This window comes from Pyxicephalus adspersus, chromosome 6 (genome assembly GCF_032062135.1).
Source record: "Pyxicephalus adspersus chromosome 6, UCB_Pads_2.0, whole genome shotgun sequence".
NCBI classification, from domain to species: Eukaryota; Metazoa; Chordata; class Amphibia; order Anura; family Pyxicephalidae; genus Pyxicephalus; species Pyxicephalus adspersus.
Genome location: NC_092863.1, coordinates 39,913,862 through 39,930,668, shown reverse-complemented (window position 1 = coordinate 39,930,668; position 16,807 = coordinate 39,913,862). Strand labels below are relative to the sequence as shown.

General features: G+C 37.4%; 1 protein-coding gene across 2 annotated transcripts in view; it reads right to left on the bottom strand.

The window, feature by feature from the left end:
• The window catches only part of GRK3 (G protein-coupled receptor kinase 3), a 163,132-nt gene extending 147,976 nt beyond the window's left edge, over positions 1-15,156 (bottom strand). Inside the window, exon 1 of one of the 2 annotated variants that reach the window (XM_072415418.1) lies at positions 13,836-15,156. In XM_072415418.1, the coding sequence (XP_072271519.1) occupies positions 13,836-13,948 (113 nt within the window). In that variant the 5' untranslated portion in view covers positions 13,949-15,156. Of the gene's footprint in view, positions 1-7,763; positions 8,733-13,835 lie in introns of those variants that run through there. The other variant, XM_072415419.1, reaches the window with a different exon arrangement.
• Positions 15,157-16,807: the final 1,651 nt, after the last annotated feature.

Here is a 16,807-nt window from a genome sequence, read left to right as displayed (position 1 = left end):
ACTGGGCTAGCAAACACTATAGGAACCTAAAAAGCTAAATGCCAATACAGCCTCTAACTTCCAGTGTCTCATGGTAATTGGAGCCAAACATCTAAACATTTTATTTCGGGCAGCAAAGATCACAAACATTAAATGTATAAAAAAAAAATTATATACAATGCCTAGAACAAGCATAATTTAAATGGTTAAAAAATAAATTATCTTCTGTCTTATATAAGAAAGCAAATCTTACTTTCAAGGTATCTGAAGGAAGACCTTTGGGCTGCCTATAACCACAAAATTACAATTTCTAGTTCTGAGACAAGCCAACAGATCCTCCAAGTGATTTTTTTGGACAACAGGTAAGTTATAAAAATAATAACTGTGCCAACTGTACTGTGCCAAGCCTGTTTCATGCTTACTGTTCTTATAAGTGAATGAACTAACTTTATAGTTAGGAAATTAATGATAACTGTTCATTAATGCTTGGTGTTAAAACGTATGACAATTTTCATAGCCAACTATACCCCCCTGATAGGCATTCTTCTTATATGGATTACATGTGGTCTAGCGGGATGACAGAGTGATCCCCCATCTATCGCTCTCAGGACATACCAATCCTTCTTTCCCTGTCCATTCCTAACCATTACCTCGCAAGGAGATGCTGAGCTATTGCAAGAAAGATAAACGGAAAGGATTCAGCTGCAAATTTTGTGGTTACATGCCTCACAGTATATTCAGTTGCTGGGGTTAGTAAGAACTGGTTTTTAAAATCTTGCTCAAAATATGAAAATATTTTGTCCATCTATATCCATAACATTTGGAACAATCTGATTTATAGTATGTCAGTAGGCAATTTCTTTAGGTATTGCTATAGGTATAAGTAATGGCCTAACTTCTGAGTAGACACCTCCAGGTATCTGCATACATGTCCAGTTCACTTACTTTCAGATATCATATGATGAAAAAACACAGTATCTATTAAGCAAAATACCAGGGATGGCAACATCTTGTCATTACCCAATAATAGTGATTGGCAGCCTTCTTGGCCAATAGGGAGTCATAATAAAATAAAGTGTGTAAGTCATAGCATGGCCTATGGACAAAATTTACAAAATACTGTAAATTACCAAATGCACAGCTCAGTGTATGATGCCCAGTATCCCTGCATACCCCTGGCTGCCGTTGCCAGGAATTGATTATCATACACACACATAACCAGTTACATCATTCCACCTCAAGTCAAGATGGCCAAAAATGCCAAACCCTGAAGAGGACCAATCAAAAATGGTGGTGCCTGTGAACAAGGCGAGTTGAGTTGAGTTTATTTAAAAAATTGTGATCAGACAGGTAAGTTTACTTTATTACAGAAGGGACAAGCAATGTGTCCACTCACAAAGGCAAACATTTTTTTTAGCTTTGAATAGAGCTAGATCAAATGGATCACAACCTTTGTCAAGTTTTGATTTCAGTCTGTACTCCAGTTGGAAAAATTCAACAAAATCACAGAGACTAAAAAAAAGAGGAAATTCATGTTTTTAGGACATCAGCTGACCAAGAGATAAGAGAAAAAAAGGTTGGCATTTCCAATATTTTACATTTAGGATTACTATTATAATAGTAAGTGTCACAAAGTGAAAACTAGAAACAAAATACCTATCTAGCAGTGCAACAGAAAAAAAGAATTCATGTGCAGTTCAAGACAACTTGGTACTATTACTAGTCATTGGTAAGAAAAAAATAAAAGCTGCAAGTGTATTACAACAATAGGATATTAGGTTTTTGTTGTTTTAACCTAGTTTTGAAATTGTTTAACTAGTATGTTATAAGCCACCAGTGCAAGCGACAAGCACCTTCCTGCTTTGTGCCCACAATATCTGTCAAAATTGCTGATAAGTGAGTCACAAGCCTCCCACTACTGCTAAACCACAGGCAGAGGAGGAACACAAGCCTAATAGTACATGGGGAAGCAGGGAGTAAAGAAAAGCAGAATGCGTGGCTTGGATAAAGCAGCTGTACAATGTAGTCAAGATAACACCAAAACCATCAATGCTAGTTAATTATAGAATACCTATTTATTCTAATAAAAGGTGAGGAAAGGTATATATGACCTAAAACACTGGTTATCGCTGTTTTAATCCTGTATTTATTACATTTTTAGTATGCCAGAGAATAAGACAGCCCATTCAAAATAATATTTCACAAGAGAAGTACTCTATTTTGGAATGCCAACATGTATGGTCCGGAAACTTATGACATTTAAAACGTTCCATTTGCCAGGACCATTAAGAATTGGTTTCTTTGGAAGACCCGTGTTTCAGGTCATTTCACTAAAACTGATGCAAAATTCAGTTACATGGTTAATGAGCAAGCTCGATATCAATTGGCACACTGTCCACCCCATTCACTGACATATCCTCCAACACCCTGTCTTGACACAAGAGGCCATTTAATGTAAGTTTTAAATATTACCTGCATAGACATACAAAGCATATGCAAATATAAAAGCCCACAAAGAATTAGTTTCCATTCTGTATATAAATCAAACATTACATTTATACAGAGCTCACCTAAGTAAACGGAGGCATTTATTTAGGAATGTATTGCAGTAAACAAAGTAGTACAATAACCAGCAATACAGCAAACTACTGAACTAAACTCAGATTGGTTACTATAAGCTTTAGCAGTTCATGGCTGTTTCCATCAAGGTTATGTTATCAAAAGCTTTGCAAAAATGAAAACATGTTCACTGCTATGGCAAAACTTATTTGTATTGCAGAAGATATATTGCAGTATATGTTGTATTGCAGTGATATATTGGATTAAAACTAAACATGTTAGTGGGTACCAATCTGATTAAAAACCAGGTAAAGGGTCTGTACTACAAAACAGCAAAATGTATGACAATATTACTACGAAGAATAAGTTTACCTTTATGCTTTAACATTTTATTATGTATCAATACAAATCACAGAAAATCACACAGTTTATTATGACCGAGTCTGTAAAGTATGAAATAGGTTCAAGAAATTGAAACACTATGAGCCTACAGAAAATCTATTACAAGCAAAGACGAATAGTAAATTGTGCACAATTTAATCTTAAAGCCAATTAAAAGCAGGTCTCCAGGTACCAACTCAAGTGCTCAAGTCTACGGAGGATTTCTTTTCCTTCGGAGACCTCTTATTTAATAAACCAAGAGAGTTCATTTACTGTATGGTAATAACTAACTTGGCATCAGTATCTATAGATAAATATGACTAAATGGCACATTAGCAGTGTGGAAGATTATATATATATATATATATATATATATATATATTCGACTGCCCTGCTAAACCACAAAGCTCTTAGGGTAGACAATCTGCCATTTAAACCCATAATATAATATGCAGACATTTGCGGAGTCAGCAAAGCCCTTCTGGTATGGAAACTCACTAATTTACCAGGAGATAAGTAGGGTTGTTTTCATCAATTTTTACACTTTTTTTTTTTTTTTGATATCTACATTTTAAAAATAGCTGTTGTGTATTACTGTGAGAGTTCTCATAAACTTTAAAAAAGAAAAGCAAAGCTAGACAAACCATTGAGTACCTATTAAGGATGGAATTTTTTAGTGGAACCTGTTGGATACCCATCTGCCAAACTCCTCCCATTCAGGCTAGCCACACGGTCAGCAAAAAACTGGTAAATTATAAGAAGGTTTATTATAATTACGCAGGATTATTACACTAAAAAACTACGAAGTTGTAAAGGAAACCAACACAAACACTAGAAAAGTTAACAACTAGTAAAAACAAGCCCAATATTCAGGTTATAACAATGTGGAACGGAGACTATGATCAACCGTATTGCAACAACCACATATACTGTGTATCTTAAGCCTAAAGCCTGGTAATTGCCAACATCCAACTAAATACAAGTAAATGCCATCAACAGTTTCTTTCTTATCTTTTACTATTTTCTTCAGTAAATATAAGTTTTCTCTTTATTAACACACTTAATGACCTACGATGGCAGAAAACAATCCACACTTTTTAGAATATTCACAAGTACCAGAATGTTGAGAAGTATATAGGAACACAATTGCCAGATATCACAATAAAAAAAAAATTCTTCAGGATAAAACAGGTCCAGCCCATCTCTGAAGGTCTGTTTATATTGTTGTGATGTGTTAACATGAATTTCGTTAAGGCAGCCTATTAATTTTAAATGGGCTGTCAAAGCACATAAAACCCCATCTGTCCGGTATTTTCCAATACTGCATGTGTTGTGATGCACACTACGGCAGATGTGTTAAGAACTGTTGTTTACATGCATGGGGTGCCATTCATTGGGGTTCAGAAAAGAATCTAAATGTATAAATACCCATCTGGTAACATGGGTTGTTGTAGTGATACACCAAACAATGATTGTTTCCACAGGGAAACTATGTGAATGCCCCAAAGTATTTGAGGTTTCTTAAATAATGTTAGCAAATATCAGCTATAACCAAAATACCCCACCACAAATGTGAAGGTGAAGGAATTTTACCAACATTTACCTTCAGATGTGTGTTCCATGATAGAATATACTGCTACAACTAGAACACATAAATTATCCCATCACTATGGTGCTCCTCTCACAAGTCATATATACTGCAATCTATCCACTGTTGGGTGGAATTAATTACACGTTTATGTATCAGCAGTTGTGTAAGGTATACAAAAAATCCTGTAACCTTTTATTGGGCCTTTTTCTCCAAAAAGTCATTTTTAGTTAAAGACAAAATGTGGCTGACTTTGTAAACCCCATGTATGCAAGATCACTCTTCACCGAGAATATTTTAGGGTACTATTTCTGACTTCTAAAAACACTATTCGCCTGGTTGGTGTTCTGATTCACTGCCTTTAAAACCTTCTGGGGGTCAGTTCCCACTATGGCAATACAAAGGGTCCATGTGCAGAATATGTCATTCAGATGAGATGCATGGGAAAAAAATGCACATGCATAATGTCATAGCAAAAGCCACATTAAATCATGCCATTGTGATGCTAATGGGCCCCCACCTTACATCTGCTTATTACTGGACAAAAAGGAAAAGAAGTGATGTAAAGGCAGAGGACAGAAATGGATCAGTGGGTGCAGTGCATGAGTGGTGCTGGATCAGAGGAAATGGCACTGTCAAGGGACCTGGATGGCTGGTTTAGGCAAGTATATCTTGCTTCTAATGGTGATAAACTTTAAAAGAACATGCATAATGGGTTAGAAGACCATGAAAAGGAGCTCAGTGATTGGCTTTAGGCCTTCCCTCTTTCCTGTATTCCATACCTTGTTACAAACATTGCAGAGAAAGACACCATGTATAAAAAAGCAGCTCTCTTGCATTACTCTGACAACTGACTGCTTCTTTGTTCTACCGAGTCTTTCTCAAAACAGTTACAGGCCATAATAAAGCCACCCTAAAACACGAAATTCATACAGTGCCTTTGTCATAAATTGCTATATTGACCATCTCGTAAAAGGCACTCCTGAGCAGGGGAAATCCTGCCCTGAGGAGTAATATAACCAAGTACAGGTATACAAATCAAACATCAGCCATAAGCTACAGTTGTTGTCACTGAGTGGCATGTGTGATTCAGCTATATACAACTCCTCGGCTACAACAATCACCTCCGTTTGTCCCATGTATGGGGCTTGAAGAGTGCAGTCAGTTCAGCAGGTTAGAAACTGTTTAACCAGAGGACTAAGAGATAAATACATGCAAACAAAATAGCAGGTAATAAGACGCAAGAGCTTATAGTAGCATGCTTGGTTTCCATAGCCATCAGTGTACACAGGTCTCCTATGGATTTAATTATGATAAGGCTTCCAGAGCACTTTGTGTGTTCACAGGTACACAATGCTGAGAAGCGCTACCGATCAGATTCACTGGAAACCATGGTGATTAGGGCGATTGTCAGCTCTATGACATCAGAAGTGGTGGTGAGATCTAGATGTATAGCAGAGTCACATGACTCACACAACTTTTCATAGCCCACAAAGCACAACACTTACAAATTTAGATCCATTTTTCACTAGTCACCAAGGTGTCAAACATTGTGGTGAAATTTTACTGCTGATCTAAAAACACAACTAATATGTAGAGAAACCTCATAAGTGAGAAACAGAGCACCAAACAGGTTAGAAATATTGAAAACTCAACTAAAAGCCGCAACAGATAAAATTGAAGTAGTTTACCTTTCTTCACCTTTACCCATAAAAAACACAAAAAGAATCTAAGATCATTATGGAGCATACACTGCACATGGCAATAGAAACGGATGATGATTCCATACATATTTTAAAATTTTTTGACATGGGTGAAACACACCCAGACCATGACACACTACACTATGGGTTGGATTTAGTATAAATCTCCAAGACTGGAGAATATAGACTATCAAGTGAGAACCTGGGTGATCCCGCAAATCGATTTTAAAAAAATATTTTACTATTAGGTGGCAAATATTTTCAATCGTGGACCAGATGCATTCCAGATTGACTGAATCACCCAGGTTTTCCCATGATAGTGTATCTTTTCCAGTCTTAAAGAGCTATAAAAAATCAAGCCCAATGTGTCTAAGGGCCAAGGCAAAACAGCAATGTCTGGTAAACATCTGCAAAGAAACAGCTTTCATTTATTTCAGTTATAATAATTGGGCTTTGTGGTTCTTTCTTCTCTAAACAACTCCTCTGGTAGAGTTACCTTCTCTATATATACTGGGGACAGGGGTGGACAGAGGCAGGTACAAAGTGTGCAGCTGCACAATGGCCCCGGACCTTCTCAACCAACAGGGCCCATTGTTGGCTATGTCCAAAACTGCCTGGGGACCATTGTCAAAGAGACAGAAAGGGATTGAAAATCTAAAGTTTCACCAAGTTAAAGAAGGAATTTTTACCAAGTATATGAAAGGCAATTTTATGAGAGGGGAATTCTTCCGATGTACTTGTTGTTTCTCCAGGAAAGGAAATTTTCCCCTAGGTATGCAAATGGTTGGACGAGACCGATAAGCGATTTTTTGGACTGCATGCTGAGAAGTAACCAACTATCTAACCAAATAATAGAGCAGGACAGAGAGAGAGAGAGGGAGAGAGAAGTGAAACTGAACCAAATATGTATTGGGGAACTTACAAAACTGATACAATATGTGCAGCTATCACAGCGATGGTGTTACACAACTAAGTGTAGGACAGCACATTTAGAACTATATGCATTCACATGTTCACGTATGTAAACAAACATTACAATAGTACACATGCTGCTTGTGAGAACCTATTGTCCTCCTTTTTACATGCAGCCATTGGGTTTATAGAAACCATTTAGATGCTTCACTTTTTGTAACTTCTAGCACACTCATGCCTTTATATAAGCTTTGTAAATAGAAAAATAAAAACTATAAAACTTTAATACAGTACATATCATGAAAACAAATAATCTTTCAAGCTAAATAAAGCAGAATAGTATGCAAGGCCCTTACAAGAATAAGCATGATTACACACATTATACACAGGTACACATTTTACAAAAAGCAGAAAAAAGAAAGCTATGTTGTTCCCATAGTAACCAATGGGCATCTATCTGCTTTCATATTATGGCCTGCAATGCACACAGAAAAAAAAAAACTAATGTCCAGCTATGGACTTCACATTCCTTTGTTTTAATTTTTGAAATTCAGAATAAAATGTGATGGTTTGACCACAGCAGGTGCCAGTGTTGAAGGCACAACAAGAAGCCAAAATGAACAATGTCACGCCTGCATTACCTGGGTTCAGGCAGTACAATCCTCTTACTCGCCCTGGCCGCAGGGATCGATTTGCTCTTCTCCATGGCCACCAGATAGCTCACATCAGCAAGTACTGCCTCTAGGTCCGCCATGATGGAGAAGATTAGCGAGTGTTCAATGTCACTACTTCCAAGTTGGTCCAAAATAGTATATAAATATTCACAGAAAAAAAAATAAAACACAAAAATGAAGAGAAAAAGAGCTTTCTAAGTGGCTAGATCTTGTTGCTAACAATGAGAAGAAAAAATGAAATTGGAACTTATCCAGTTTATTTTGTTTGTTTTTTTGATTATTCACTAAAATAGATTATATTTTGTTATGTTTTTATTTTAATCGCAGCAACCTAATGTCTTGGTACGTCAGGCTTGTTTTTCTACGTGTCCCAATTTGGCATCCCAATGTGTTGCAGATGTCATGATGAACAAACATCCAGGCCCATTTGGCCTCCAAAAAATGGATATATCAGCCTAAATTTTATGTTTACGGAGTAGATGATTGCAGGAAGCCAAGCTCCCTTCTGCTGCAATGGCAGTTACAATGAGCTTCCTTTTTTTCTAGCAACCTTCACGTACAATCATTGCTGCTTGGGGGTGGAGGGTGTTTGTAGAGTGGAAAGACCTCAGCAACCCAGCCCGCTTATTAAAAGAAAAAAAAAAACATTGGCTAGTAAAATGGGAATTCAGTGAGGAATAAAAGGAAATCACAGGCAGGGAGCTCTGTAAACACAAGATCCCTTTCCCTCTGCAGTGTTTTGTCTGTAACAGCTGTTTCCAGGTTTACAAACACATATCCAGCAAATCCACCGGGCACCGGGGCTTCCCAGATCGGTCTTTTCTACAACAGGGACCCAGCTATTCCCTTCTCATGTACAAAATCTTCCCTTTCTCCTGTGCTGACAGCCTCCTGCTTCTGTGCAAGGCTGTATGAACAGAGAAGCTGTGATGTCTGTTACTTCCTCTCCTGTGTGTGATAGCAGGCACGGACACTGCTAAACTCTGGGGGGTGGATCGCTTTAGCCTGCCGGATCTGAAGCACAATGCAAATAGTGACAGCTAAGCACAGGCATGCCTAGTGGTTGCCATTTGTATAAAGCTATTAGGCAAAAATTCTAAACTCAAAAGTCAAATACACCTTTGTTCAGGAATTCTAAGCAATATAAATGAACAAAATTATGTAGAGGATAAAAAACCACAAGCAGGATAAGGCCGTAGATTGTTAACATATTGTTATTTTCCAGATGTATAGTACAAATAGTTGAAAAATTAGCCTGGATTAATGGAATGTTTAGAGGCTACAACGATGAATATGGCAGCACAACATAAAGGAATATGTTTATATCTATGGTATACCACGCTGAACCGGTTACTATGAAGAGGGCAAATAACCCAACAGGAAATTTTAATGTTATGTGACAATGTACAAATACAGTAATGTCTTCTAAAGGAATGGTAACCAGTTCAATTTATTTTACAGTACCGTACATGTAAACCCTACGAGAAATTCATTACACTTTCTAAAGCATTGTGTACCAAACCACGGCCATGTTTGTTAGGTTTTTAATTAATATTTTGTTGCATACCAATATTGGAAACCTGCAGCCTCTTACTGTCTACATGCACACCACACGGCTTGTTTTCTGGTTGAAACGACAGCGATACCTACCTGTAAATTTCCTAAAGACTATGTGTAAGGATGTGACAACACAGCAAAACAACACACAGAAGACGGAGAATCCTCACAACAGGAAGTGGGAGCAAAAGAAACCTTCCAAGCCAGGACACTCACAGGTAATTGCAGTTAAATTAAAGTGCACATGTCTTTTTTGTGTCCCCCATCCAATCATGGCATTCAAATCTAATATGAATAAAAAGCAATGAAATAATTTGGACATTAATCTTTAAGGAGCTGTGTGGGAATAGTTTATAAAGCCAGACCATATACTGCATGACCTGCTTGCTTTTTGCAGCCATAAACATAAGCAATCAGACTCCTTTAGAGGGTACCTCCATTATCATACATCACTCACATACTCCACTTTCTCCCCATGGGATGTAGAAAGCTTCTAGGTTTTGCCTGGTGCTAAGAATGAATGGCTCATATGGTGGACTTGATAGAGTGCTATACCCACACAATTACATGTACACACCACAATCAATGACTGCACTGTGGGGCTGTTCTGACATAACTACCCTCATGGGAACACACCAATACATTAAAAGGAATATGTGCTCAGGTACCTTATGATTGTTTGAGGTAAGAGTTGGATTTTGAAGGTGGAACCACTTTGACCATATTCTCACTATAAAATCTTGCCTATACTACACAGCACCAGGTGGTAGATCTTAACATTTTCTTACTGTAAAATCCAAACTCTAATTACATTCTTCATAAAATATCTGACCAAAATAAATTGAAAAACAAAATGCAATATATTGCAGCTCAACAGTCCTTAGATATGGTGGCTTAGTCCTTTAATAGTTTTTCCTTCACCTGGTGATCCTGCAAGCAACACACTTCTTCCTAATGTGAGGAGGATCACTCACCAAATTGTTTTTATGGCTGCTCTGTCACCCTAGGCTGCTTCAAGCATCCTATGTAATCACCATTACATAGAAGGGAATTGTTTTATAATATACATTAGATAACATTACAACAATACTCATTCAGTACTACATACCAGATTTTTTTAAGGCCTTCACAAGATAGATTTAAAAAAAGTGTATAATAAAATCCTTAGAGAACAACATCAGCAATGCACCACCAGCCAGAACCACTGATGGAATACATTGACACTATATGGCAAAAACCTCCTGCAGGCCCCCAAAGTTTTTACTTAGACTGGTGGTATGTGAATGGTTTAGGGTGAAGAATGGCATAAATATACAATTAACAAACAGTGAATTCTATAAAACAAACCCTCACTGACCTCTATAGCCCCAGATACTGTGGAGTCATTGCTGGCAGTGGGGAACAACACTGGATGAAATTGAAAGTGAGTTTTCTCTGACCTCTGAGGCCAAATTTCTTCACAATGTTACTGGCTACAGGGAACCGAGAGGGCTTGTCTTATTGCCTACACAGGGCTTTTTATAGCAATATGTCAAATATTTGTGTACACATTGTCTACATCTCTATTATGGAAATCGTTACAGTGTGTTCAGTGATCATGGCAGATCCAAACAGATCTCTCATCAACCAGAATTAAGCTGACAACATATTATGAGTTCCTAGATTGTAAGCTCGTCACGGCTGGGTCTGTCATTTGAAACCCATATTTAATGTGGAGCACTGCATAATATGTTGGCGCAATACAAAACCTGTTTAATATTAATAATCAGTACAATTTTCTTTAGATTTACGCACAACTATGTACAGCAGGGGGGCCTACCGGCTAACTACTCTCAGTCTGGTGTACAGGATATCATGCAAGCAGCAAGGAAGGTCATTTTTATAGAAATCACCTTTTATTCCTTACCCATATGGAAATGAGGAGAAGGGAGATGATAACAATATTGCATTAAGGCCTTGTATATATGGGTTTAGCAAGCAAAGTTGCTGTGCAATTTTTTTCAAAAAGCAATGTCATGCTTTTCTTTTTAGAGTCAAATGGTGCCCTTCTGTAAGCATTGAGCCCACATAATGCAAAGGGCCCTGCAACTGACCCCCCAATTATCTGGCCTGTGTTCTCTCACAGCTTCTCCACCAGAAAGAGCACTAACGTCCCTCGATCCCATAACGTAACAGAATCAGGGCCTAGCGCTTGGCGTACATAGTCAGATACTACCAATACCTGGAAGTACCAGGTATTTTCCATGGCTGTAGAGACAACTGTGATGTAGTGTAGTTCATGCAACTCAACAGAGCTGAATGAAAGAAACAAAAAGCTTTGCAAAATATTTAAAACAGCTTGCTGTGCACTATGTTCTTCTACACGAAGCCCACGTATACACAGCCTGAAACCGTGGCTAATTATGAAAGTACCATATCTAAAAAAACGTTGAACAAAAGGAAGTATTATTTCCAAACATCTCATTTAATGCCTACACCACTGCTTCTTCAGATATTGAGAAACTGCAACACCAGAGATCTACTTCCTATGCTAGGGCCATGTGTTACTTCTAGCTGCTCCACACATGCTGGCAAAGATCAAATTATTAATTTTGTCTAATTACACTTCATGAAGAACACATGCTGCTCTGCTACTTCATCATATAATACGGCAGACACAGAAAAAAGACAAAACTGGGAAAAAAAAAGAACCTAAGAAAATTGGCCAAACCAGGCGGTGTATGGCAAGATAAAGAAGCCAACAGGAAGTGGCGGTTACTAGGCTAACTGTTCTTTCATCTCCAGTGCACAAGATCAAAAATGAAAATCTGCTAAAGGGGACTTTTTTCAGTTACACATTGCAAAAAAAAAAAGACAAAATACCCTGCCAACAATCTATCTCAAGCTAATTTTTAGTGGGTAAAAATCACAAACTGCATATTCCAATAATGATTTGGTATTTGTTGAAAGAAATGAGATAACAGACCTACTTTATTCATGAAACCTTAATTACCAAACACTTCTTTTTAGCAGTGTTTTTATAGCAGGTTACAAGGGTAGGTGTATTGTCATAGAAGGCAAATGGTATAATGTAATATCATGCCAGAAACCATTTACCTGAAAAGGTCACCTATTCATTTGTCCATTGTGTGTTTGGAGCTTAAGTAAAGATCTATTTTAAGAAGTCTTTCTGACAGAAGGAATATATTTTCAAACAAAACATGTCAGAGATGAGCTGTAAAATGGAGTACACAGCAGTTGTGCTGACTAGGCACCTGTACATTATGGTCCATGGATACCTATTAGCTACCATGACCATTGTGATGACACAGCCACATCGTCTCCATTCTTCACATTGTAATAAATCAGGCCCTCCAGAGATAAAAAAAAAAAAAAAAAATCACCTGGAAGGGGAGAATGGGCACTGCCCTTTGATAAAGATGGTAAAAAAAAAAAAAACACAACGTGTACATCACATTAAGATTTGGGTTCACTGACCCATACGGCATTAGTGAGGATGAAGACTGTTTGCCAAGGACGGGCACAGCACGAGCCACATTTACAAATCACGCTCAGGACAATAATTTCATTAGACAGATATAAGATCAATGCAGCCGCTTTCTCTGGCCTTCAATACACAAGTCACTGAGAAGCCATGCTGGGAAACCACCTGTGTACATCTCTACTCCATAAGATACTGGACATGAAGAATTCAACACACCAGCACATAGTTCAATAGATCCAATATAACTACCTAACTGTTCTCCAAAAACCTGCCCATCATCAAAGACAGCTAGCAACTGTTCCAAATGAATGTCTCATCTCACAGCTTGCAAAGCAGACTAGACATTTTAGTTTCCCCTTACAGGCCTACTATTGATAGCAGTGCAGAGAAGACATTTTAGAGTAACCCTGTAATAGGTATGGCATTGATCACTTCCCTCTGAAATGCTAATAGCCTGGATCTCATGCTAATCCTTGGCTTCAACACTTTTTGATCTGCTGACCTGGAACAAGTATGCAGACCAGAAAGACCTGAGAAAGTCCCTGCTTGCATATTTGTTTCAGGTCAGTGACTAGTATTGGAACAAGACAGACAGCATTTTTAGAAAAGAAGGCCAACTATGGTTCTCTTAAGATGACAGTTGACCTAAGTCAAGCTAGGTATGACCAAATCATCAGCAAAAGAAAAATCCAGGTGACGCCATTTTTTTAGGCTGTTTTGGATTAATTTAACGTCAGTATCTGGTGCAAGAATTGTCACCATTTAGTGTTGTCCCAAAGCAATAGGACTGCCTCTCTGCAATGAGTAATAAAATCAAATTATTTGCTATGAGGCCACAGACACTAAGCAAACTCTTACATCAGGTTCATAGGAGGCCCTATACCATCATTACAGAACAAATACAAGAGAAATCATTCTTACAGGTAAAACACAAGCTCAACATGTGTCATCTACAAAAGCACCGCTCGTGTAGGGAGTGCGGCGGCCTTTATATTTACCTGGGTTCAGGCAGTACGATCTTCTTGCTAGCCCTGGCCGCAGGAGTGGATTTACTCTTCTCCATTGCCATCAGGTAGCTGACATCAGCCAAAACCGCCTCTAGGTCCGCCATGGTGGAAACTGAAGTTGTAGGTCAACCCAGCCAAGAAACACAGGTCACAATGAACAAAATAAAAAACAATATATCCTTTAAAAAAAATAAATAGAAAAGTATATTAACTTAAAAAAGTAACACTGCAATCCTGCAAGAAAAAACAAGTCTTGATGTCTGCCTCCACTGGAAAAGATGGGGGAAATTCAAGTCAATATGTTGATGGATTCCAAGGATGTGTGAATGCAGATTGCTCCTGAATGAGGCCTGGTTCATGGAAGGGGAAGAGTGGGAGTGTGGGTTTCAATGACTTATTTCAGGAATCAAGCTACAAAATATCCACTTTTATAATGAATAATCCCAGTGTGTATTGTGCAGGAGAGGCGATCCAGCTTCCAGAGGCATCACAAGCAGCCACATAGATCAGAATCTCCCTGGCTTCATTGAATGATTCCAGAATAGATCTTGGAGGGTTTTCCGTGTATTCCAGCACAGATTGCATTCAGTGTGAGCAGGATTTCCTTTACACAGTGGGCATGGTACTGGATGCTGGGGGAATCAGGCGCTTTTACCAACAAGATGCCTGTCGATCCCTGTGGCCAACATGTTGCAGATGTGGGGGTGCAGGGGCACACACATGTAGGGCACACACATGCAGCAGGGCACACACATGCAGCAGGGCACAGCGATCACAGCTCCACCATGGCACTGTGTGCAGGAAGCCCGGCTCCTCTCTGCTGCAATGGCACTCACTACAATGTGCTTCCTTTTTTCCTTCTTCTTCTTCTTTAGCAGCCTTCACATAAAACCATTGCTGCTCGCAGGGTGGAGAGACCTCGCCAGAAAAGGCTGCTTATCCCAAAGGATATGGAAGAATCCTGAATACATGGAAATGGGAATCCAGCTAGGAAAAAAAGGAAATCACAGGCAGGGAGCTCTGTAAACACAAGATCCCTTTCCCTCTGCAGTGTTTTGTCTGTAACAGCTGTTTCCAGGCTTACAAACACATATCCAGCAAATCCACCGGGCACCGGGGCTTCCCAGATCGGTCTTTTCTACAACAGGGACCCAGCTATTCCCTTCTCATGCACAAAATCTTCCCTTTCTCCTGTGCTGACAGCCTGCTGCTTCTGTGCAAGGCTGTATGAACAGAGAAGCTGTGATGTCTGTTACTTCCTCTCCTGTGTGTGATAGCAGGCACGGACACTGCTAAACTACGGAGCTGGAGCCCTGCCTGGAGCCTGCAGGATCTGGAGTGCAATGCAAACACTGGCAGGACTAGCCAGGGACAATTGTCAGAGCAGCACCGACTGCAAACAGCGCTTCTATATATATGTTTACATACATTATATATGGGCCGGACATTATTATATATATGTTTACATACATTATATATGGGCAGGACATTATTATATATATGTTTTTATTATTATACATTATATATAGTTAGAACATTAATATACAAATATATGTTTACATTATATATGGGCAGGACATTATTATATATATGTGTATAATAGTATACATTATATAGTCAGGACATTAATATATATATGTTTACATTATTACCCATTATATATAGGCAGGACATTATTATATATATGTTTACATTATTATCCATTATATACAGGCAGGACATTGTTATATATATATATATATGTTTACATACATTATATATAATTAGGACATTATATATATATATGTGTGTGTGTACAATATTATACATTATATATGGTCAGTACATTGTTATATTTATATATATGTTTACATTAATTTACATTATATATGGTCAGGACATTATTATATATATGTTTACATTATTATCCATTATATATAGGCAGGACATTATATATATGTTTACAATACAATATATATAGTCAGGACATTATTATATATATGTTTACATTATTATCCATTATATATAGGCAGAACATTATTATATATATGTGTACAATATTATACATGATATATAGTTAGGACATGATATATATATGTGTACAATATTATACATTATATATAGTCAGGACATTGTAATATATGTGTTTACATTATTATACATTATGTATGGGCAGGACATTGTTATATATATGTTTACATTATTATCCATTATATATAGTCAGGGCATTATTATATATATGTGTACAATATTATACATTATATATAGTCAGGACATTATTATATATATGTTTACATTATTATACGTTATATATGGGCAGGACATAGTTATTTATGTTTACATTATTATCCATTATATATAGTCAGGACATTATTATATATATGTTTACATACAATATATATAGTTAGGACATCATTATATATATGTTTACATGCATTATGTATAGTCAGGACATTATTATATATATGTTTACATTATATATAGGCAGGACATTATTATATATATGTTTATATTAATATACATTATATATATATATATATATATATATATAGTCAGGACATTCTTATATATATATTTACATTATTATATATTACAGTGGTACCTCTGTATAAGTCCGCTTTGGAATAAGTCCAACTTGGTATAAGTCCTGTTTGGACTTTGCTTGGTATACAACCTTTGTGCTAGAACTTGTATTGGTCACAACGAGTCATAACACCGCGTGATACCCTTATTTACGCCAGTTGCCACCATTCAGTGAATAACCCGCACTATAACTCTCTGTGAATTACATAACATCTCCTCCTTCTCCCTTCTCTTTTGAGGTTACATTTTCATTTATTTCATTTAATTGCTTTTGTATTTATGTATTTTATTATTAGGCAGTGTTTAAATTATTTCATACAGCCCCATCAATGTATATTATGGCAACAACAAAAGGATTTTTTTTTTAATGGGAAGGGATTAATAATTTTCCTTTTATTTCT